The 21,992-nt window shown below is 35.3% G+C and overlaps 5 protein-coding genes across 6 annotated transcripts; 4 read left to right on the top strand and 1 right to left on the bottom strand.

Moving 5' to 3' along the window:
- Nucleotides 1–742: 742 nt before the first annotated feature.
- LOC125208285 (protein ROLLING AND ERECT LEAF 2-like) lies at nucleotides 743–4,506 on the top strand. Its single transcript, XM_048107864.2, has 4 exons — nucleotides 743–2,197; nucleotides 2,353–2,528; nucleotides 3,083–3,306; nucleotides 3,515–4,506. Exons 1-4 carry the CDS (start codon nucleotides 1,201–1,203, stop codon nucleotides 4,305–4,307), a joined length of 2,190 nt encoding a protein of 729 aa, XP_047963821.2. The 5' UTR covers nucleotides 743–1,200; the 3' UTR covers nucleotides 4,308–4,506.
- A 360-nt stretch (nucleotides 4,507–4,866) lies between these two features.
- Nucleotides 4,867–7,473, top strand: LOC125204995 (uncharacterized). Its single transcript, XM_089060573.1, has 3 exons — nucleotides 4,867–5,544; nucleotides 6,306–6,377; nucleotides 7,213–7,473. The coding sequence occupies exons 1-3, from the start codon at nucleotides 4,945–4,947 to the stop codon at nucleotides 7,228–7,230; spliced, it is 690 nt and encodes a 229-aa protein (XP_088916699.1). The 5' UTR covers nucleotides 4,867–4,944; the 3' UTR covers nucleotides 7,231–7,473.
- A 6,779-nt stretch (nucleotides 7,474–14,252) lies between these two features.
- Nucleotides 14,253–15,778, bottom strand: LOC125208395 (uncharacterized). Of its 2 annotated transcripts, XM_048108001.2 has the most exons (3): nucleotides 15,734–15,778; nucleotides 15,428–15,650; nucleotides 14,253–14,922 (listed from the first exon to the last, which is right to left on the bottom strand). In XM_048108001.2, the coding sequence occupies exons 2-3, from the start codon at nucleotides 15,633–15,635 to the stop codon at nucleotides 14,357–14,359; spliced, it is 774 nt and encodes a 257-aa protein (XP_047963958.1). In that variant the 5' UTR covers nucleotides 15,636–15,650; nucleotides 15,734–15,778; the 3' UTR covers nucleotides 14,253–14,356. The 2 variants fall into 2 exon arrangements, with proteins under 2 accessions (XP_047963958.1, XP_047963959.1); XM_048108002.2 differs by lacking the exon at nucleotides 15,734–15,778 and having other exon boundaries at nucleotides 14,253–14,916; nucleotides 15,428–15,721.
- A 1,476-nt stretch (nucleotides 15,779–17,254) lies between these two features.
- OFP14 (ovate family protein 14) lies at nucleotides 17,255–18,168 on the top strand. The gene has a single exon (XM_048105727.2). It carries the CDS (start codon nucleotides 17,281–17,283, stop codon nucleotides 17,947–17,949), a length of 669 nt encoding a protein of 222 aa, XP_047961684.2. The 5' UTR covers nucleotides 17,255–17,280; the 3' UTR covers nucleotides 17,950–18,168.
- A 2,813-nt stretch (nucleotides 18,169–20,981) lies between these two features.
- On the top strand, nucleotides 20,982–21,677 carry LOC148923455 (uncharacterized). Its single transcript, XM_089061501.1, has 2 exons — nucleotides 20,982–21,095; nucleotides 21,270–21,677. The coding sequence occupies exons 1-2, from the start codon at nucleotides 20,982–20,984 to the stop codon at nucleotides 21,675–21,677; spliced, it is 522 nt and encodes a 173-aa protein (XP_088917627.1).
- The last annotated feature ends 315 nt before the right edge of the window (nucleotides 21,678–21,992 follow it).

Raw genomic sequence — 21,992 nt, forward strand, 5'->3', positions numbered from 1 at the left:
TGGTGTAATTATTTATTTGAGAATGGTTGTTTTAGCCGTCGCCGTCACTCGTCAGCTTTATATATAGAAGGACCATGCAAATTTTCACTTAGATAAGTTTAACATGTTCAATAGTAATACCTATCTTTTCGTAATTCAATATTTTGTCGTTTTGTATGATTTGTGAATAATCAACAACTGAGTTGATTATCACTGGAAGGCCGGTTTGTTTCTGTCATTTTGGCAGAACATTACAGTTATTTATTTAGCACAACTTGATGAATTAATAACCAAGAAATGTTTTCGAACTTAGCATAATACTATAAAAAAAGTTTGCAATTTACAGAAATGTTTTAGGTACAATCTAATGCTAACATGTTTTAAACATATTAAGTTTGAATTTTATAACGAGCCTAAAAAACTTTTACTACTACTATTTATAATGATATCTCAAATGGATTTGGACATAATCCATTACTATGACTTTATTATCATTACTAGGAACATTATTAAATTGTGATAAATAATCAAAAGGTCGGCTTAACTACGTAAGTGGTTGGATTTTTTTATTAGACAACATTCACATTGATAATATTTTCATTGTTAATTTAATAAATACCTAAAGCTCACAACGTTAAAAATCAAATTTGAATTTTATTTATTCATAAACAAATTAATCTATATTTTATATATATATAAAAAAAAGCTTCAGTTAAGTGTGATATACTCCGTCTATTTGGCGCCTCTAAATCTCTTCTCCGCCGCCGTTAACAGGATAATAATACGGCGGAGGCGCCACCGGCCGGAGCTCCGATCACTATGTAATGTTCACCTATTTTTTAGCTAAGTCTATGACAGAAAATTACTGCTCTATTCCACGCAGCAACGAATCCCCCTTTTTTTTACTGCATCCAATATTCTACATTTTCTCCTTTTCCACCGTTTCTGGTAAAAGTGAAGAATCCAACGTCGTCGTTTCCTGCTCCCCTTGCTCTCGTAATCAAACTAGTGTCATCACATGGATTGCTTCAACATCACTCTTTTCCCAATTTTGATTCGTTCAACTGATAAAAAAGGGGGAAAAAGCGCAAACAGAGTTGATATGTATCGATAAAACCCTCAATTTCCTCCCCCAATTTCAGCCGTTTTACACAATCCAGTGCTTCCTCTGCATCACTGTGTGGAATTCCGCGGCGGCAATTCGAATCGCCGGCCAGAGCGATGGGCTGCACGCAGTCGAAGATCGAGAACGAGGAGGCGGTCAATCGATGCAAGGAGCGCAGGCAGCAGATGGAGCGCGCCGTCACAGCGAGGAACAAATTCGCCGCCGCGCACTCCGCCCACGCCATGTCGTTGAAGAACACCGGCGCCGCCCTCAGCGACTTCGCCCAGGGCGAGGTCATCTACCCCTCCACCCCCGGCGCCGCCGCCTCCGCGTCGCCCTCCACCGCGATCGGGAGTGCCGCTCCACCTCCTCCTCCTCTCCCTCGCTTCGAGAATTTCGTCCCGCCGCCTCCTCCACCGGAGTTCCCGAACACGTCGCCGCTCCAGCGCGCCGCTACCATGCCGGAATTCGTGATCCCCGGACCCGTGAACAATCACGCTGATCCGATAATTGAGGAGGAAAACGAAGAGGATGATGAATTGGAGAGTAGCCATAGCTTGAAACGGCGGAGTAGGAGTAGTAAAAGTGCGGGTAGAGGCGGGATCTCACCTCCTGAGCCTGTAGAGGAAGAGGTTTTGCATCAGCAGCGGAAGAATGATCAACGGCCGCCTCCTCCACCGCTGAATTCTTCGACTTGGGATTACTTCTTCGAAACCGACAATATTCCGGGATCGACATTAGCTGATGTGGAGGAGAATAGTGCTGAGAGGGAGGAGATGAAACGGAAGATGCTTGCAGAAAGTGCGAGGAGAAAAGAAATGGAGGCGAAGGCTAAGGCTGCGAAAGCAGAGGCGAAGGAGATGGCAAGTGAGCTTCCTCCGCAGCCACCTCCACCAGAAGCTGCAATGGCAGCTGCTATGGCTGGGAAGAGAGCGAAACCAGCTGCTCTTCCGGCTGAGGGGAAGAAGAAGAGTGTGGCTAATGTGAGCCTTGCGCAGATATTTGTCGATCTTGATGATTGTTTTCTTAAGGCTTCAGAAAGCGCACATGATGTTTCGCGGATGCTAGAGGCTACCCGCTTGCATTATCACTCAAATTTTGCTGATAAAAGAGGTAAATTGAGTGTTTTTGGTACAAGGAAAGTTCATGCTTATTAATGAAGCAAGAGAGTATATCGATGAATGTTTTCTCACTTAGCAATGGTGTTTTGGTTGTGAGAGCCCAAAATTATTCAAGCAAGTGTTAAGTATTTGTTTCTTCATTGGCAGGGAATATTAATCATTCAGAAAGAGTGATGCGCGTCATTACTTGGAATCGGTCCTTTAGAGGTCTGGCTAATGCTGATGATGGGGTGGATGACTTTGATTCGGAGGAGCATGAAACTCATGCAACGGTGTTGGACAAGATGCTGGCATGGGAAAAAAAGCTCTATGATGAAGTGAAGGTATAATCATGCTTCCAACTTGTAACTAATTTTCGTCATTTTGAAAGTATATAGTATAAAAAAAAAACAAGTATCCATTTTTCCATTTTCTCTGATTATCAATGCTGACTTCAACTTGTTTCTCTTGAAGTTGGTCTTTAGGATTCAGTCCTAGGTTTATTATGCCTTTTAAAGGTAGATCAACTTCTATAGTTATCAGCAAGTTGATATAGTTGTTCAAAAATTAAACTGGCTGTATCATGGCTTTTGACAATTTTGTTGGTGTTGCTGCCTTTTATCTTCAAGTGGTCAAATCTTATGGTAGTTCAGCTGATTTCGGAAGTTTTTCGTTTAGACTTTAAGATGCAGTAGCAGTTGTGTAGCATTGCCTTGTTTTTTGTCAATGGAATTAAACTTACAGTTGTGACTTCCACATTAAAAATTCTAATGCTAACCGCAGTGATCTGTAAAAGAATTAGGTTGTTGACAGATAGAAATTAGCAGAATATATTTTTCTTTTTTAAGTTTAATCTAATCTTGAATCTTATGTTGTTCTTTTGTTTGGTGATTTACAGGCAGGAGAACAGATGAAACTTGAATATCAAAAGAAGGTGGCCTCATTGAACAAGTTGAAGAAACGCAGCTCAAACACTGATGCGTTGGAGAGAATGAAAGCAGCAGTTAGCCATCTGCATACGAGATATATAGTCGACATGCAGTCCATGGATTCCACTGTTTCTGAAATTAATCGTCTGCGAGATGAACAACTCTATCCAAAACTCGTTTCCCTTGTTGATGCGTGAGTTCTCGAGCTTTTCCAACAATCTCTCTCTGTCCATGCTCATTTGTTGTGTGAGTGTATTCATGAAATTGTTCTTGTATAGTATATGACTTTGATTGGTTATTTCGAAATTCTGTCATCAATATACTGTGTTTTCTGTGTGACCATTCGATGTCCCTTTTCTGACTTGAGTATTGAGATTTGACTATGTGAATTGTTTATCCAGAATGGCTACTATGTGGGAGACAATCAGAATACACAATGAGACCCAATCCAAGATTGTTCAAGCATTGAAGTATCTCGACATCTCCCAAGCTCCAAAAGAAACAACCGAACACCACCATGAGCGCACACGCCAGCTAGGCGGTGTGGTTCAGGAATGGTTTACAAATTTCAGTGAACTCATGGGCCAGCAAAAAGAATATATCAGAGCACTCAACCATTGGTTGAAGCTAAACCTGGTTCCAATCGACACAAACTTGAAGGAGAAGGTCTCATCACCCGGTCGACCTCAAAAACCCCAGATCCAGACACTCCTCCAAGCCTGGCAAGAATATCTAGACAAGCTCCCCGACGAGCCAGCAAGGCAGACTATCAACAACTTTGCAGCCATTATAAAGACCATATGGCAGTATCAAGTGGAGGAGCTCGACTATAAAAACAGGTGTGCAGAAGCCAGAAAGGAACTCATCAGAAAAACCCGAGATTTTGAGAGTTGGTACAACAAGCAAATGCAGAAGAGATCACCTGCTGATGACATGGATCCAGAGAGGCAGATGAATCAGAGCCATATTGCTGATAGGCAGCTCGCGGTTGAAACAGCAAAACAGAAACTGGAGGACGCGGAAGAGTCTTACCAGAAGCAATGTATTCAAGTTAGAGATAAGTCCCTTATGAGTCTGAAGAGCCATTTGCCCGAACTCTTTAGGGCGCTGTCCGATTTTTCTCTCGTCTCCTCGGACATGTACAGTCATTTGAGGGCCATCGCGCATTCGCAAAGCAGGAATGAGGTATCTTAATGAGGACTCGTCTTTTACCTTCTGCACATGTAATTTTCTCATATGTATTATACAAATAATTTACCACTTTGTTTTGTTGTGAAATGGTGACAAGAATTGTTGAATCCTATTTATTTTACAACTGTGTGTATATAGCCAGGAGATGGGATTGTGAGATGATTCATTCATATATAGTAATATGGAATGTATGTTGCTGTAAGGGAACTTGTGTCTGTTTTTTTTTATTAATTATTTGTTTTTTTGTTTAACCATAATATGACCAATTTGTTTTTCTCTGTTTCTGTTTAAATATTTTAGTTGACATTATTAAGTTAATTATGTAAAAAAAATCAAAGCTCCATTCATTTTTCGCTTTGAATTTAAATAAATAATTTATGAACACATCGGAAGTCGTGTTGCTTAAGGATTAGCGCCAATGATTGGCTCGACAGTCTAAACGCGACAATACATACACGCATTCAACACTTCACGGAACCGCACCGATCGAACAGAAGAGTACAGAACACCCGTGTGGACCCGACCCATCATCTATTTGGCTATTTCTTCTTCGTCTTACTCTGATATTTTATATACGTATGCGTATGTGTGTGTAAAATCTCCATTTGTGTGTGTATAGAACACACACACACACACAATCATGACAGCGAAGAAGCACTCTGCTGCGGCGTCGTTTCAGCAGCCTCTCCTCGCCGACGATCTCTTAGCTCCGCAGCCGCAATCGACGCAATACGTCGTCGTTCTCCCCCAATATCCCCCGCCTAACCGCCCCCGCCTCCTCCGCAACGCTTGCCGGCGGTGCATCTTCTGCCTCGCAATCTTCCTCCTCTTCCTCGTCGCCGCCGCCTACCTCCTCTGGCCGTCCGACCCCGGCCTCTCCGTCGTCCGCTTCCGCCTCGATCGCCTGAAATTCCACACCAGCCCCGCGGTCTCGCTCGACGCGACCCTAGACCTGACGGTTAAGATTCAGAATCCGGATTTGTACTCGCTGGATTACGATTCGCTGGTCGTTGCGATCGGGTACAGGGGGAAGCAGCTCGGATACGTGACGTCGGATCGCGGATCCGTGAAGGCGCGTGAGACCACGTACGTGAACGCCACGCTCCGGCTCGATGGCGTGGAGATTCTGACGGATGTGGTTTTGTTGCTTGAGGATTTGGCGAGAGGCGCGGTTGTGTTTGATACGACGTCGGATATCAGCGGTCGCCTCGGAGTTTTCTTCTTTGATCTGCCTCTCGAGGTAAATCATACTAGTAATCAATTAACTTGAAATTGTACATGAATCTCTGCGTTTGTTGACCGATTGAGGTTTGTTTCGATAAGAATTTGATGTACACTGCCGTTCTTATTGGAGTTCCATTCTCGAACTATAGGAAATGCTTAAGCGTCAATCTTCGAATATCAAAGAGTGAGTATTAGGCAAATAACGATTTGTGCATACAATGTCATGTCATAGAATGAGTGTAGTTTGAAGAGAAATGTTTTGGTAATTGTAGCAATTCCTGGATACAGAACTACAGATCAGTGATAAATTCATGTTTGCTAAGAAGATTGAAAAATGTAATACTAGTATAAACAAAGGAACAAAGACATTGGATTTGAAGGTTTAATTGTTTTGATTAATTCATAAAGAAGTGTCTGTGCGTGTCTTACAGTTACAACTTACAAGTAGCTGATTGTAGAATGGTCTTGATTTTCTTAAAAGAGGAATATTGGAGTACATGATTAGTTAGATATGCTTACCATCTTCCTCTGTACCGTTGCAAACAAAAAATTGGAATAGTATAAACAAAGGAACTTAGAATATGTGATTTGAAAGGTTTACTTGTATTGATTGATTCATATGAAGCCTTAGCTTTGATTGTGTATGTGTGTGTGTGTCTTACAGTTGCAGGTATCTGATTGTAGCATGCTCTTGATTTATCACACTAGGAAATAGGAATATTGTTATACTACTACATGATTAGATATGCTTACCGTCTTCGTCTGTATCTGTTGCAGGCAAAAATACAATGTGAAGTTCTTGTAAATACACGGAACCAAACAGTTACTCGTCAAAGTTGCTACCCTGAGGTAAGCTTTTCCTTGAAATTTTGCTTCATTTTTCTATAGCACATTATGTTATAATAGCAGCACTAGGATTATAATAGATGAAAAGTTTTTACCCAACATGCTGGAAACCTTCAATTCACCACTGCATAAAATTAAAGTACAACTTATTGTTTCATAATGCCGATCGATTATTCCCTTGGTTACTATAGCTGTATAGGCGCCAGGAGCTTTCTCCTAAACCGAAGCAGATTTGCACGTTTGGCAATATTTCAGAGTCAGTCTCTAATCATTGCAACTATATTGATGCGTAGTGATAGTAGTAAACTCTATCCGAGAATATGTTAAATGCATCCGAGAAAGCCCTTTGAGTTAGATTCTATCCTCTGTTTCTATAAAAAGGTAGGAGTATTAATCACAGTATAGGCACCAGGGGCCTCTCCTAAACCAAGCAGAATTGCATTGTTGGAAGTATTTTGGAGTCAGGCCCTAATCCCTTGTTGTGGTTGTGTCAATCAATTATTCCCTTAGTTAATAAGCTGTATAGGCACTGGGAGCTCTCTCCTCTCATAAACCAAAGCAGATAATATTTTTGAGTCAAGCTCTAATCCTTCCAACTAATTTGATGTATAATGATAGTAGTAAACTCAATCCCAGAATGTTAATGTATTCAAGAAAGCCCTTTGAGTGAGATTCCATCCTCTTAAACCTATAAAGAAGATATTAATCGCGGTAATCGTTAGTTGGAGACTCAGGGACTAGGGGTAGCAGATATGGTAACATATATTGTTACCCTCAAAGAACTTGGAAAATAATCTGTAGTGTTCAGTGATTTCTAATCCTCAAAAATGTTAAACAGGTCGCGGAAGTGAGATAGGTTTGGACAGTTTACGGAATCTGGGAACAGATAGAATCCACCACAGGTCTTCAGGTCTTTGTGCAGTTATATATATACCCTGATGAAAATATTTGTATACACATTATTCATACTTGTATTGTATCATTCAAATTTTGTATCATTCATATTTGTATCATGAAATGAACCATAAACAGATGCATCCAATTATCTCCATTCTGCTCATTAGCTTGGAGTGCAAAAATACCATTTCTTTGCTTTAAAGTTTGTGCAGAATTTGAATATCAGTAACAAATGGGAATTCTTGGCTTTTCTTATAGTTTTAAATGAGAAAGAGTTTGATTGTGAAAAAGATGATATATGGGATTTTATGCAGAGGGTATGCAATATTTTCAAGAAAATCAATTCACCAAATTATTGGCATTGGGAGTAATTGACAAACCTTAATGACAGTCAATCGTTGTGTCTGTAGACGATGGAAATTGCAGATAATCAGAGGTGACAAAATCAGCAGCATAATTAAAATTGGTTCAATATTTAAGGAAATAACAGAGAGATATGAAGAAAATAAAGCATATAAGTAAAACTAGTGTTATCCATTTTATTGACGTCAAAATCATGGTAAGGGAGATAAAAGGCCTGCTCAATTAATATGTATGTATGTATTATTATTATTATTATTATTATTATTATTATTTACACATAGGAATAATACTATAACTTATTAATTTGTCATTATCCAACCAGGTCACTTTATGCATACATGCTATTCTTGAAGGAGTATGGATAAATTTTTATATCATGATAAACGAGTCAACTTTGGAAATAAATGATAGACAGCAAATTTTCCAGCACATAAATGAGATGAGTTGTCCACACTCTGAGTCATCAAGAACTCGAGTAAAATCACATCTAGTCAACTAAATATTTCTGTATAATTTTAGTGCAAAGTGCTAATTTAAATTACTCTGTTATTTGCATATAAAAAATGTAGATACATCTGAATTCGCATAGGCAATAAGAATATAAGTACACAGACAAACTATTACTCCTATTCATTACAACAATTCATGACTAAAAGTCAATAATACAATATTTTCTCCCTTTGTTCACCTGAAAATCCCGTTATTTTTTTAGCACTTAGCTATTTGCCTACATTTATAAACAACCTATTTATATAGAAAATTGAAGATATGATACACATAAACTGATAAAAGCAAATATTTTTCTTCTCCTTGTATACATGTTTTAATTATAGAATCAATCAAAGAAAATTGGTCATGATCAAAGCTAATTTTTGAGACATGAGAAGCATTACTTATCTAGCTGTCTAAGTTTGGACATATAAACTAAAAACCACAAGATCTATTGAATACCAAAGATCACTCTATGCAGCTACAATATAACTGGCCATAAAAGATTTTTTTTTTTTTTTCAAAATTCAATAACAAAAATGTAGAGAAAAATTATGAATTTAGATAGATATGATTGGACTTCAAGTGTAGAGAAAAATTATGAATTTAGATGAATTACATGTTTAACTCCATTACTAACAAATGAATCAATTTTTATTTTAATCGAAAGTATAAAAAGCCAATTAATTATAGTTGAATAGCATCACCAATTTTTAATTGACTCGAAAGTATGAAAAGCCAAATTATGGCTAAAAAGCATCACCCTATCCTTTGTATAGACAACAAGAAAAAGGGCACATTCCTATCTTCACACTAGTCTACTATATATATATATATTCCCACTCCCAACTGTAACATATTCTTCTCCCCCACAAACACACACACACACACACACACACAGACTATTCAAGAATGGATGAAGAGTGGGCAAGTCAAGAGAATGCCTGCTGGCCCAGAAGCCAGTCAAGCCTGAAATACGACCGGTTTGCATCATCAGAGCCTCCTGTAAGAAGAAGATCAAAAGCTCCCATTTGGAGACAGATTTGGATGAAGTTCAAGAAAGAGAAGAAGAGAATTTTCCATTGTTCTAACTCAACAAGGTTCACTTATGATCCACATTCTTACTCCAAAAACTTTGATCAAGGCCCTCTTTGGGACGATCTCGACGATCTTTCTAGATCCTTCTCGGCTCGTTTTGCTGTTCCATCTCGAATCTTTGATAACCCTGGATTCATGGTTTAGTTTTTATCTTGTTCTTTATTGAAAAAAAAACTAAAATTGGAACTATATTTTCTTGTATTTTTTTTTTGTTTTTACCATAGTTAGTAGCAGCATGGTTTCATGCTGCTTTTGGATGTAACTATAAAGATGAATGAGAGATCTTGGCAATTTTGATCTTTGTTTACAATGTTTTGTATTTCTTAATTATTAATTGGAAATTATGTATAGTTTTTATGGTTGTGTTGATGTTGATGCAATGTTAAAACTTTTAGATAAAAGAGGTTTGATATGAATCATCAAAAATAATTTTGCTTAATTGGGATGTGGAGAACTTTTAAGCAGTGAATAGTAATTTCAGAGATTGGATTTTGCATTTTTTTTTACTTCAGAAGAAGAATGTGTTATTTTAAATTATTTTAACTAGGATGGCATGCTTTAGAGTTGACTAAATTTTATACACACTCTAAAATAAGATAAAAGAGATGGTTGTCACAGCTATCTGTATTATTTAAAACTCAATTATAAGATAGTTAAATATTGCTCACATTATTAGTTATTTCTTCTTTTTTTTTTAAATATCAATAATGGTCCTCATTTATCCCGAACTATTAGGTAGAGCAAAGGTGTTTTACCAACATATATTAATAGTTATTTTCCATCCTAAGGATTGAGGAAATTATATTAAAAATTATGCAGGAGAATCTTAAACAGAATTATTTTTGTTTAAAATGATATGTCATATATATAATATAGGAAGGCCTAAATTTCATAGGGATCGATCTGCAAAATCTGATGCAACGATTGACTAATCTTTTGCTTGGACCTGATTAATAAAATGGAAAATTTGTTTTATTATTCTCATTGGATACCCTCTTGTTGAATTAATTAATAAATTGGTTATTCCGTATGAGAATTTGAATAAGTTGGTTCGTTGTCTATTGATATTCCAATTCAAGTTTTAAGTTTATTTTGTTGGGAGTTGGTGAAGTTTTTTAATACCACATGGAATCTGGTTAATTCTTTTTAGTAATTGAGAATCATTAAAAATTGAGTTTTGATTTGTAAGCTGTTGCCAGTCTTTAATCTTGAATGCTAGAGTATGTATTTACATTTCTATTTTGTTTTAGTTTTTTTGTTTCAGCCAATAATATAAATATTGTGATTTTGCATACACGCATAATAATAGTATTAAGGAAATTATGGAGTGTAAATGTGTAATGCCATCTCAATCCAGATGTTTTTCTTTCTCGAGCTTAATTAATTTTACTACGAAGCATTTTGAATAATATCGAAGGGAAATCATAAATGTGTATATATCCCTAAATATATTTCTATTTTTGTCTACATCTTAATTAATACTATCCATGTGGGACTCAAGAAAATAAGAAGAATCATAAATCATCACTAAGTATTTTCATTAAATAATATTGAAAATTTGATTTCTTCTTTCCAAAACATTTAATTCCAATAAACATTAGGATAAGAATGAATTCAACGTTATTGTATAACATTTTGGAATATCCTTATAACATTATGTTATTGTTATATTATAATGTCATTGCCCTAAAATATCCTTTTTGGGATATCCTACCCTTACCAAAATACTATTCTTATATTCTGCTTGGAATAAAGTTTGTAGCTTAGTGATAAAACTTGCACAAAAAATTGGTTGTATAATTAATATTAGGTCGGCCAACATTCTAGTTGGCCCCTCCATTTTTAATCTCTATACATAGCCTCTCAATTCTATTCCATCCATTCAAAAATTATCATTACAAATGCACTAAATTGTAATTTGATGAACTAGTTCACAATATTTCTATGAACATTATTATCATGTCACAATTAATACATACTACTATACAAATGGAAGTATAACAACATCCAACCATACCTCACGGTGAATTCATGGCTAAAGATCACGAGTTTGAATTCCACCAATACTTTTTAGATTAATTTCTGATAACGAATCGTGAGTTCACACGTTCCGTACTTTATAACTTTAAATTCTTCACTTACTTTTTGGGTTGTAATTTTCCAATCAAGTAATGAGGGTAGATGAATGCTATGTATATCAATATAAATTTTGTTTCAAATAGCAAGTAAAATTCACCCATATCTGTGGCATTTACATAACAATAAAGCTATGCAACCAAATTTTGTACAACTAAAAATTGGTTTATTTGAGAAAAAATGTAATTTATTTATGCATTTAATTAAAATATATAGACATATATATAGTATAGGGAACGTTCATAATATTATGGTATTTGTGTATAATTTTTTAAATTTTTTTGAATCATAAAATATAATTAATGCATATTTTAATTCAAATTTGAAAAATAATAGTGAAATAATTCAAATATAAAAATAAAAAATAAAAAATGAGGCCAAAAACTAATAAAGTGTTTTTAATTTATTAACTAACTATATTTATTCTTTTAATATTTAATTAACACATCAAAATTATTAATATAATCTTGTTTTGGTTGTACAAAATTTGGTTGTTTATCATTACTCTTTAGTAATCATAGATCATATTAAAAATTGATCAAGACTTTGTTTCCTGTCACTCTGTCAGAGTCTTTATCAAGTACCACTGGTGTGTCATTGTCCAAAAACCAAGAGAGGGAATTAGTTGCATATTCTGTAAAATTTAATGCTCAACCGATTTGCAGTTTACATAATTCCTTGATTCTTGCTAGATATTTTCATCCACTCTCAACTAACTGTAATGATGTCAAAAATATGTCTCAAAACGTGATCAAACACTAATTTGGGCTCAACCTACCAAATTCTCACCACAATTTTAGTTTTTTGTGAACTATCCTGGATTGGGTGAAAATAAGGGTAGGATTTTATGAAAAATAGGGATTTGATCCTCTTAATGAAAGTTTAGACAAATTTTCACCCCTAATTTTCTGTATAATTCGAATAAATTATGAGTTGAATTATTCTAATCCACAGTTGGTGTTCTACCTATTATCTTAGTAAGTTATAACAGTCTCAATTACTTTATACTCCCTCCATCCACGATTAAGAGTCTCATTTCTATTTGGCGCGGGTTTTAAGAAATGTTAAGAAAAGTGGGTGGAAGAAAATTAGTGGAATAGGGGTCCCACTTATATATATTAGTTTAAATGATATGTGAATGGAATGAGTTAGTGGAATGTGGGGTCTCTTTACCATTTATGGTAATTATGAACCGGGACTCTTATTCGTGGACGGACCAAAATAGAAAAACGGGACTCTTATTCGTAGACGGAGGGAGTACTACTTTTATAAAGGAACCTTAGATTCACATTTTATTATTAAAACTATATGTAGAAAGTCGGGTTTAGAATTTATATTCCACTAACTTTTTTCATTAAATTTCAACATTTCTTTATTTTTTGAAAAGAACAGAGGTGAATCAAAATAGGACGATTAATTGCGGATGAAGGGAGTATGATCTTAAAAGGATGCACTGATTACCACCTATAGGCTAAAGTAAGGATTGGAACGACAATTTTGTGCATCAAATAGGAGCATTAGGCCCCAAATGGGCCAAATCCAAGAAAATGTGGAGGAAAATTAGTGAGTGAAATTAGTGCGCCACAAACTAGAGGGCCCAAACTGCAACTTTTAGACACGAAAGAATTTATGTCAAATCAAATCGACTAATCTCAAATCAGAGAGAAAGGCAACCTCATAATATGGACATAATAGCAAAGTAAATTGTACTACCTCGGTCCTATTAAATATGCAACATTTGTTTTTTGGCATAAAATTTTATGTAGTATTGTTTTGTAAGTTAATGAAGAGAGAAGAAAAAGTAGAGAGAGTATTATTTCCTTTTTTAGAAAGGTTTCATTTTTAATGGGACGGATCAAAAAGGAAAACGTTTCATTTCTAATGGGACAGAGGGAGTATTTAGTATTAACGAACGGTTTTGTAATAAAAATTTTATACTCCCTCCATACCATAAAAATATGTACACTTCTCATTTTCTTGTTTGTCCCATAAAAATATAAGCATTTTCACTTATGAAAAGTTATCCCCAAATCAAGACCCATATACATTAAATTTATTAAGTACAATTTATACCACCATGACCTACCATTATAACTCATTAAAATTAATAATAATGTGGGTCTCATTATCCATCAACTTATCTTAAAGTACCTTTTTTTTTTTTTTATCAATTGTGCATTAATTCTCGTATCATTTTAAATGCATATATCATCTTGAACTGAAGTTACTCTGGTGGGATATTCACATGAATGAGAAAAGATCGCATTCCATTTGATAAAGATCTAGTTGCATTGCTTGTTTGCCCCAAGTGAGGAACCCCTTAGATATGATATACAAAACGGATCTTATTCTATCTTTGATCAAATATTTCTTTACGAAAAATATGAATCGGCATTGAAGAAGGGGAGAGGGAAGGAGCACTTCACATGTAATAGACATCCTTACTTCTCTCTGTGTACTCGACGACCCCTTTTCTCCTCAAACAAAATGTAGAACTAATACTAATACTCTATCCGTTTCTTCATAGTTGAGTCATTTTTCTATTTCGGGAAGTTTCTTTATAGTTGAGTCATTTCCATATATGGTAACTTTTTTCTCTTTCTTACTTTACTCTCTCTTACTTTATTCGCTCTACTTTATTCACTTTATACTTTATTTTCTCTACCTTTTTCTCTCTCTTACTTTTTTTATCTATTTATTTAACACACCCAACATTTCTTTCTAAAACTCCGTGCCTAAAAGTTTCGCCTCAATTATGGCGAAACGGAGGGAGTACTAATCTTATTATAGAAAATATAACATAACAGAAAAGAATGGTCATTTATGTATACTTTTCCCGATTTATTTGCTCTCACGGACTTTACGCAATCAATCGGATTAGATAAACACCGTTGCTCTATTGTGATAATCGTGTAATTTATTGAACATGATATCAAAGTTTTGAATATATATACACAAGGAATGAGTGAACTTACTTGATGAGATGAGAAATCCAAGAATCAATGCATGAGAGAGAGGCCGCATATAACAATAGCCAAATACAAGCTGCAGTCTATGAAGATTGCACGAGCTGTCTGATGCAAGATAATCCCCCATTCCAACACCTTCACAGCTCCATCCCAATTCACATCTTTCTCGAATTCCACTTCTTGCTCGGCCTCCCTCCAGAATGATAGAAGTGCCAATGTGGCGGCCGCAATCAACAGATCACTCAGCAGCACCGCGTACAGAGGCCTAGAGGCAATGAGGCTCTCTGACTTCACTACTATGAATATGGGGTCAATGTGAGACAGGAGCACGAGGAGTGCTATCGCCAAGGAGCAGAACAAGCGCGTCTTCTCCGAGGATATGATGCTTTGGTTTATATCTTTTGGTGTGACCGTGAAGAGATGATACTCGAATGGCTTCCTGGCAAGCTTTGATTTCTGTGAGGCGGCGCGTTTGGGTGTGGCGACCAGCGCTGATGATGATCTGTTTCTTCTGTTGCGAAGGGATGCAGCTGTGTTTTGTTTGGAGAAATCCTCATCGTTGTCGGTGTTTGGCACATCATCATCATCATCTTCACCTTAAAGAACAATTGGAAACACTCAGTTTCAGTTTGTGAGACTCAAATCAATCATTCAATGATACAATTGTGCCATGTAAATCGCACATTTGAGTGATTTAAGAAACAGTATAGGTCTACTACGACATTAAATACTTATGGAAATTGCACTTCATTTATGATTTTTCAAATGCTCGATCGATCTCACATGAATTACAGATCGCCACATAACAAACAAAATCTGGTGATGAAACGCAAAATAGAACGTATTGATAAACATTAATCTACTAGGACATGCATCATTTCCGAATATTGCACTTCATTTATGATTTTCCAAATTCTCAATCGATCTCATGTGAATTTCAGATCACCATATCACAAACACAATTAGGAGAGAAACACAAAACAGAGCCAATTGATTTTTACCATGCAAATTGAGACGACATCAAACGAAATTGAAGCATGAATTGATGCGGAAAACCTAAAATTGAGGATTGATTGAATTGAATTTGGTGATCGCACTCACCGTGTGCGCGATTGAGGATCAAACAGGGCGGTGAAGGTTCCGATGAGGAGCGCGAGTGCTTGGGCAAATCATTTGTGCGAATATCAGAAAATGAAGTTGATTTGGATATGCCTGGGTCGAGATTGGGGATCCGACCCGTTATCAACGCCATGCGATCCATCTCTCGTGATTTTATCTTCTCCCTCCTCGCCTGTCTCTCCGTCTCCATCTCTCTGTTTGAGCTCTGCAAATCGAGCAATCAAATTAAATCGATGGCTTTTATATTGCTTCAGCGTAAGCAATAAAAAAATGTTTTAAATTGTGTACTTTTTTTTGGTGAACTTATTTGTGAAGTTGGATTGTTATTTATAAAATATTTGAACGTAAATGATTTTGAAGTTATAAAGGAAATAAGAAAAGAGAAATCTATCTCTCTTATTTTCAATTTAAACATGAATTATAGGTAAACTGGATTTTTAATTAACCTATCAAATACACCAATTGCAAATCTACCTGAATATAGAGAGTATTAAATAAGCCCATAATATTGAAACAGAGTATTGAAAATGAATTTTCAAATTTGTCATTTTCAATTCGAACCCAAAACACATAAGTAGGCCCAATATAACCAAGCTAAGGGACCTTCCATGAGCCCAACATACGTCAGTATATTGATTGATTTCATTTTATAATCCCTTTTGAAGAAAATGTTATAATTATGTTACATACGAATAATTAGCTAAATCAACTTTATTTCCTCTAATTATAAGAAATTTTAGAAAAAAAAGTTTATCAAAATAATTATTTCCAATGTATCGATATTGGACTAAAATAAATATGTATTATTATTATTATTATTATTATTATTATTATTATTATTATTATTATTATTATTATTATTATTATTATTATTATTATTATTATTATTATTATTATTATTATTATTATTATTATTATTTATTATTATTATTATTATTATTATTATTATTATTGAATGTCAACAATAAAACAACAGCTATAAACCATTCCCCATTAGTAGTCAACTACCAATTAAATGTTAGCAGTTTGGCACAAAAAATTAAGAGAGTCAAATAATGTCAATGCGATTTAAAGCACCAACATTTTACAATTTTGCAGTCAAACACTGAAAACTGAATTAGGGTTAAAAATGATGAGAGAAGACTGCAATTAGTAATTGACCAATTAATTAGAATAAGAATAAATAAATCAAATCATAGGTACTTAACTTTTGATTTTTTTAAGACTCCATACTGCATTTTAATAAATAAATCAAATCATAGGTTGTGCAATAACGAGATTCGCATTTAAAATATACGAGTATCTAATAGGCTGGTAGAAATAAATAAACTTATAAATTATAATAGTAGTATATTATTCTTCTTTCAAATAATGGACATTATTTTTTATATCCAGTGAGTAGATGCGGATATTAATAACCATTAAAAACATATAAAAATCAGATTTTATAAAATTTTGATAAGAGAGTATATTTATTAAATGAAAATCGAAACAGGGCAAAAAGATTTAATTAAAAACCATAATTGTAGCTCTTTTATTCACACGTAATTAAAATTCAGCAACCTCAGAGTAACTTGGTAAATTATTGCAAATCCTCAAACAATATAATAGATATTTATAATTGAAAACAGTAAATATTCTCATTTCAATTACTTATCCATCCATATTTATTGTGCAATAACAAAACGGCTATTATTAATTCATAATTAAATGCCGCTGCAAAATTATCATTTCTTTTGCTCAAAAAAATCACACTATAAGTATGAGGCCTCTCTGCTTCTAAACAGTTACATAACCTTTTAAATTGTGATTTTTTAGATTTTAAGAAGAAAAAGATGCCAAAGGCAAATCAAATCCCTAAATCGCTGCAAGAGTGCCTCTCAAAACTCAAAATCTCAAACAAACAGTTTCCGCCGCGCCGGCGGCAAATACTTCCCGGCGGCAAGGAGAAGGAAGACGACAGCGTAACGCTCTCTGACATCGACAAATTCCTATTCGAGAATTTCCGATCGCTCTACCGAGAGGAGTACGAAGAAGGAATCTCGAGGAAAACCGCGTTTCTGCACGAATCACCGCGGCTGCGCGAGCCGCCGCCGCCGGAGAACCTCTGCGGATCGGCGCGGTTCTTCGTCGAGTGCGGATCGGCGAGCTCGCGGATCACGGACGAGCCGTTCTCGTCTGTCTCCTCCTCATCAACGGCGGCGGACGGTGCGTTGGCGCCGGAGGATTTCATCGCGCTGATGACGTATTCGCCGGATCCGTACGACGATTTCCGGCGGTCGATGCAGGAGATGGTGGAGGTGAGGATGGAGCATAATCGGAATGTGGATTGGAAGTTTCTGGAAGAGTTGTTGTTTTGTTATTTGGATTTGAACAATAAGAAGTCTTATCGGTTTATTCTGCGAGCTTTCGTTGATGTGATCGTGCTTTTGCGAGAGAAATCCGGCAAATCGCCGGCGAATATGCCGTTGCTGAGCGGCGGAGGTCGGGGCGGGAAGATGTGAGGAATGCATGAAAAGAGTTAAAATTGTTATTTCTATAATTTTATTCTCCTTTTTTTTTTCATTGTGACTATTAAGAAAATTGTTTTTATATAATATTGTAACGTGGTGTTTTTGAACTGTTTAATTCGTAAATAGAATATTATGTTATTAATTGTGCATAACATAAAATACTTTCTTATGGTAATGTTTTAATCTATTGAAATGACATAGCTCTATGAAGTGTTCGTTTATTGTTTCCTTTTCTGAGACATGTAGAAACTGGATTAATCTAATGCAAGAACTTTCAATCTTTTTTTTATTTTTGTAGATCAAATCTTAAATTTATCTGAAAACTAAGCATAATAAAAAATGAATCGAAAACTGAGAAGCATATTAAGAAGGGAGTAGTCGTGATGTTGTTTAATGGGAGAAATGACTCGTTTCTCAATAGCATTGTCCACCTCGTGCATGTCGCCTAAAATCGTTTCATATGGATGAAAGCAAAACTTAGGTCGTTCTATAAGAGCATCCACAATGGATGTCCGATCTCACGCCCGATCGGTCGAGATCGGGCTCGGGCATGATCGGGCATCCATTGCAAGTCTCGGGCATGCCCGAGGATGACCGAAAGTTCGGTCGCGCCCCATCTCTCGCCCGATCCATCGGGCGTGAGATCGGGCGCCCATTGCAGGCCAATGCCCGAGCCCGAGCCCTGTCATTTTCCGTTTTTTTTTATTTTTATTTTTATAAATTATATAAATCCTAATTAAAAACACTATAAATACTCCATTTTTCTTCACTTTTCACACACCAAATTTAGATGACTAGTTTGGTTTTTTTTAATTTAGTATTTTAGTTTTAATGTAGTTTTTTTTTAAGCTAAGTATATGATGTAATTTCACTTTTAAATTAAGTAATGTAGTTTTTTTATTTTTTGCATTTGTGGTGTTTAATATAATATATTTTGGTATTTTAGTTTAAATAAAAATAAAATTAAAAAACAATGATTTAAAATTGAAATGAAAAGTGGATAAGAGATAGGGCATGCATTAGGGCTCCACCATTGCAGAAAGATAGGGCATGCTGACGTGGCAACCACTAGGGCTCTCACTAGGGCTTCAACCATTGTGGATGCTCTAAGCACGACTTCAAAAGCCAGATGCCTAAAGTGGCTGGTTACATTATATGGGTAGTGACTAATAATGCATAGAACTCGAAAGTTTGAAATAGTAATATCTAATATACGCCATGTCCAACTATCCGCGTCACTAAGACATGCTTATTGTTCATAAGACAACTAGGATTCAGTTCGGTGAAAAATGTTCGTCGTGTGCAAAATCGAAAAAAGTTCTGAAAGTTCGTATATTTAGCGGCTAATACCCTATTTCAAAATGTGAACGGCATATAGTATATTTTTGAATTGCAAGGAATTAATAATGGTAGAATTGAAAACAGGTTAGGTAGAACAACCGTAATTAAATTGCTTTTGTTTGCTTTCTGAAGTCAATTTTCTTATATATGGGGGTAGATATTGTCTTACAATAAGTCAATAATAGTTGAAGCTAACATTCATGCCTCTTATTAATTAAGGATGACAATAAATAATGGATTTATAGATAGGCACTTAAAATATTATTAACACAACTATCCAGTCTAGAGAAACTTACCATCAGAGTCGATGTGTGATCGACTTTAAGTCTAATGTTCCCTTAGGTTCGGCCGAAAACATCATGGTCACAGATCATTCACCAATGTTATTTTTTTAAAGAAGAAGACATTGAACGTGAAATGATATCATTTTAGGAATTTCTCAACTTTACATTGTGAAATTACAATACACCTCATTAAAGTAACATAAAAAAAATTCTTCTCTTTATCTTTATCCGTTCACTTCAGACTGCAAACATTTAAACGTAGTTAATTCCCAAAATTATTTTATGAATTTGAACACTAACCACAATTGGTCTGCAACTGTGTGGCAACAGTTTTAACCACCCTACATAAATCAAATTTAATTTGAGATTTGTGTCGTCCCCTACTCTTATCACATAGTATTGGATAAAACATAAATGAGCATTCATATATAAAGAGATTATAATTAATAGTAGGTCTACATATTAGTTGCCATTAACATTTTTGAACCTACCGCAACGTCTCTTTCCATTCTTCTTCATTATTTATACCAAAATGTATGCGTTGCTATATTATTTGTATTCATATATGTTTGAATGTGTGTCCGATAAGATTTATTTTATTTGATAAAATTACTAAGCTATACTAATGCCATTTATGATTTATGTGGTTCAGAAGAATGTCAACATATGCGGAGTACATTTTATTAAATAATTTTATTTATTTATTTGGTGTGTATGATATTTATTTCTTGTTTTTTGTGGCAATAGATAAGAGACTCGGGGGAAATTGAAATTAAATCCATCTACTAATTCTGTTTATGGAAGATTCTTTGTTAATTAAATATGTAGTATATATATGCCACTGTGACACTGTCCACGCGAACCTTAATTTGTTAATATAATTTTCAGTTTAAGTAAAATATGACGTGTGTATAATATAAGTTTTTTTATTTATTTTGTGTATATAATAACTTGCTTTATTGATTAATCGTTTTTATGCAATTATTTCATATGTAGATAATTTATATCATACAAATTAATGATAATTACCTGTATAGTTCTACATGACAACAATTTCGGTTCAGGTATATAACAAAATCTTAAATAAATAAAATTAGTTAGCTAGTTTTGCACATATTCAAACCAAGTAACGATTCTTTTTTCCATATATACGACTCTTTTTCCAAATATATATAGATTTCTCGACGTCTTAATAAAGTTTTTACTAAATTAATTATTTTAATACATATAATACTCTGTAATTCTCTGATTCCAAACCAAATTCTTATCGGAGTTGGAGTGATTCTCCTTTAAAACGTATAATACTATATACATATAGATACATATTCGTTCATAGCTCTTAACTAAATTTTGAAAAATTGCCAAGAAATACAACAAGATACAAGCGACGATACAAGCATGATGAGCGACGAAATACAACAAAATTTCACATGTGAAATCTGTATAGAACCAGCAACGTTGAGCCAGAAATTAGGCCACGACGCCAATTGTGTTCATAATATTTGTTTCATTGTACGTTGCATTATTAATTTTCTACCTTTTCTCGTTTGCTTTCAATCTATAAACCCCTACACTAAAATTAGATAATTAGGGTTACATTGTTATATTTTACGTTTCTTCAAAATCGATTAGTGCATAGTTGGTGATATTAGCGAACAATTTTAATTTAATGTCAAACTTTGTGAGTGCATACGTAGCCATATCCAATCAAAGATTGATGACAATATATGTACCATCAAGTGCCTAGAACCGGATTGCGGAAAATACCTAATTCCTATAGAATGTCGACCGATGATCCCATCTTCGCTCTTCGTAAAGTGGTCCGATTGTATGTGCCAATCATATGTTTCAACTTATAAAAGTTGTTATTGCCCTTATCTGGACTGCTCTGAGCTGATTCTTAACGAGTGCGACGTGGAAACCACAAAATGTGCTTGCCCCGCTTGCAAGAGGCTCTTTTGCTACGCGTGTAGGGCTCCATGGCACGCCGAGTTAAGGTGCAGGGAGGCCTCACAAGTAATGGATGAAAACGACGTTCGATTCGGTGTTTTGCTTGAGCAAATGCAGTGGACAAGATGCCCTAAATGTGGCTGAAGAGGACACAGCTACGTGTGTGATCACTGTGTGCATAGAAAGAAATAACAGGTTTCCTAGGTCCAGCAAATCCGCTAGATCACACGGTCTAGGGGCTCACTGGTCGTTGGGAAATCCTGGTCGTCGGACACACAGAGACTTTCTTCAAAAAAACCCTCAACCACTTTACTAAAACCTAGCACAGGGAAGTAGGGATCGATCCCACAGAGATGGATGCGTAATAATCACGCTCAAGGATTTGAGAATTGTTTTTGGGTTGGTTGCTGCCACGCATTTTTTTGGGTTGAGGAAATTAAACTTAAACTTGGGATTTTA

Source organism: Salvia hispanica, chromosome 6, assembly GCF_029641045.1.
Source record: "Salvia hispanica isolate PSC_SH4W2 chromosome 6, Shi_PSC_v1, whole genome shotgun sequence".
NCBI classification, from domain to species: domain Eukaryota; kingdom Viridiplantae; phylum Streptophyta; class Magnoliopsida; order Lamiales; family Lamiaceae; genus Salvia; species Salvia hispanica.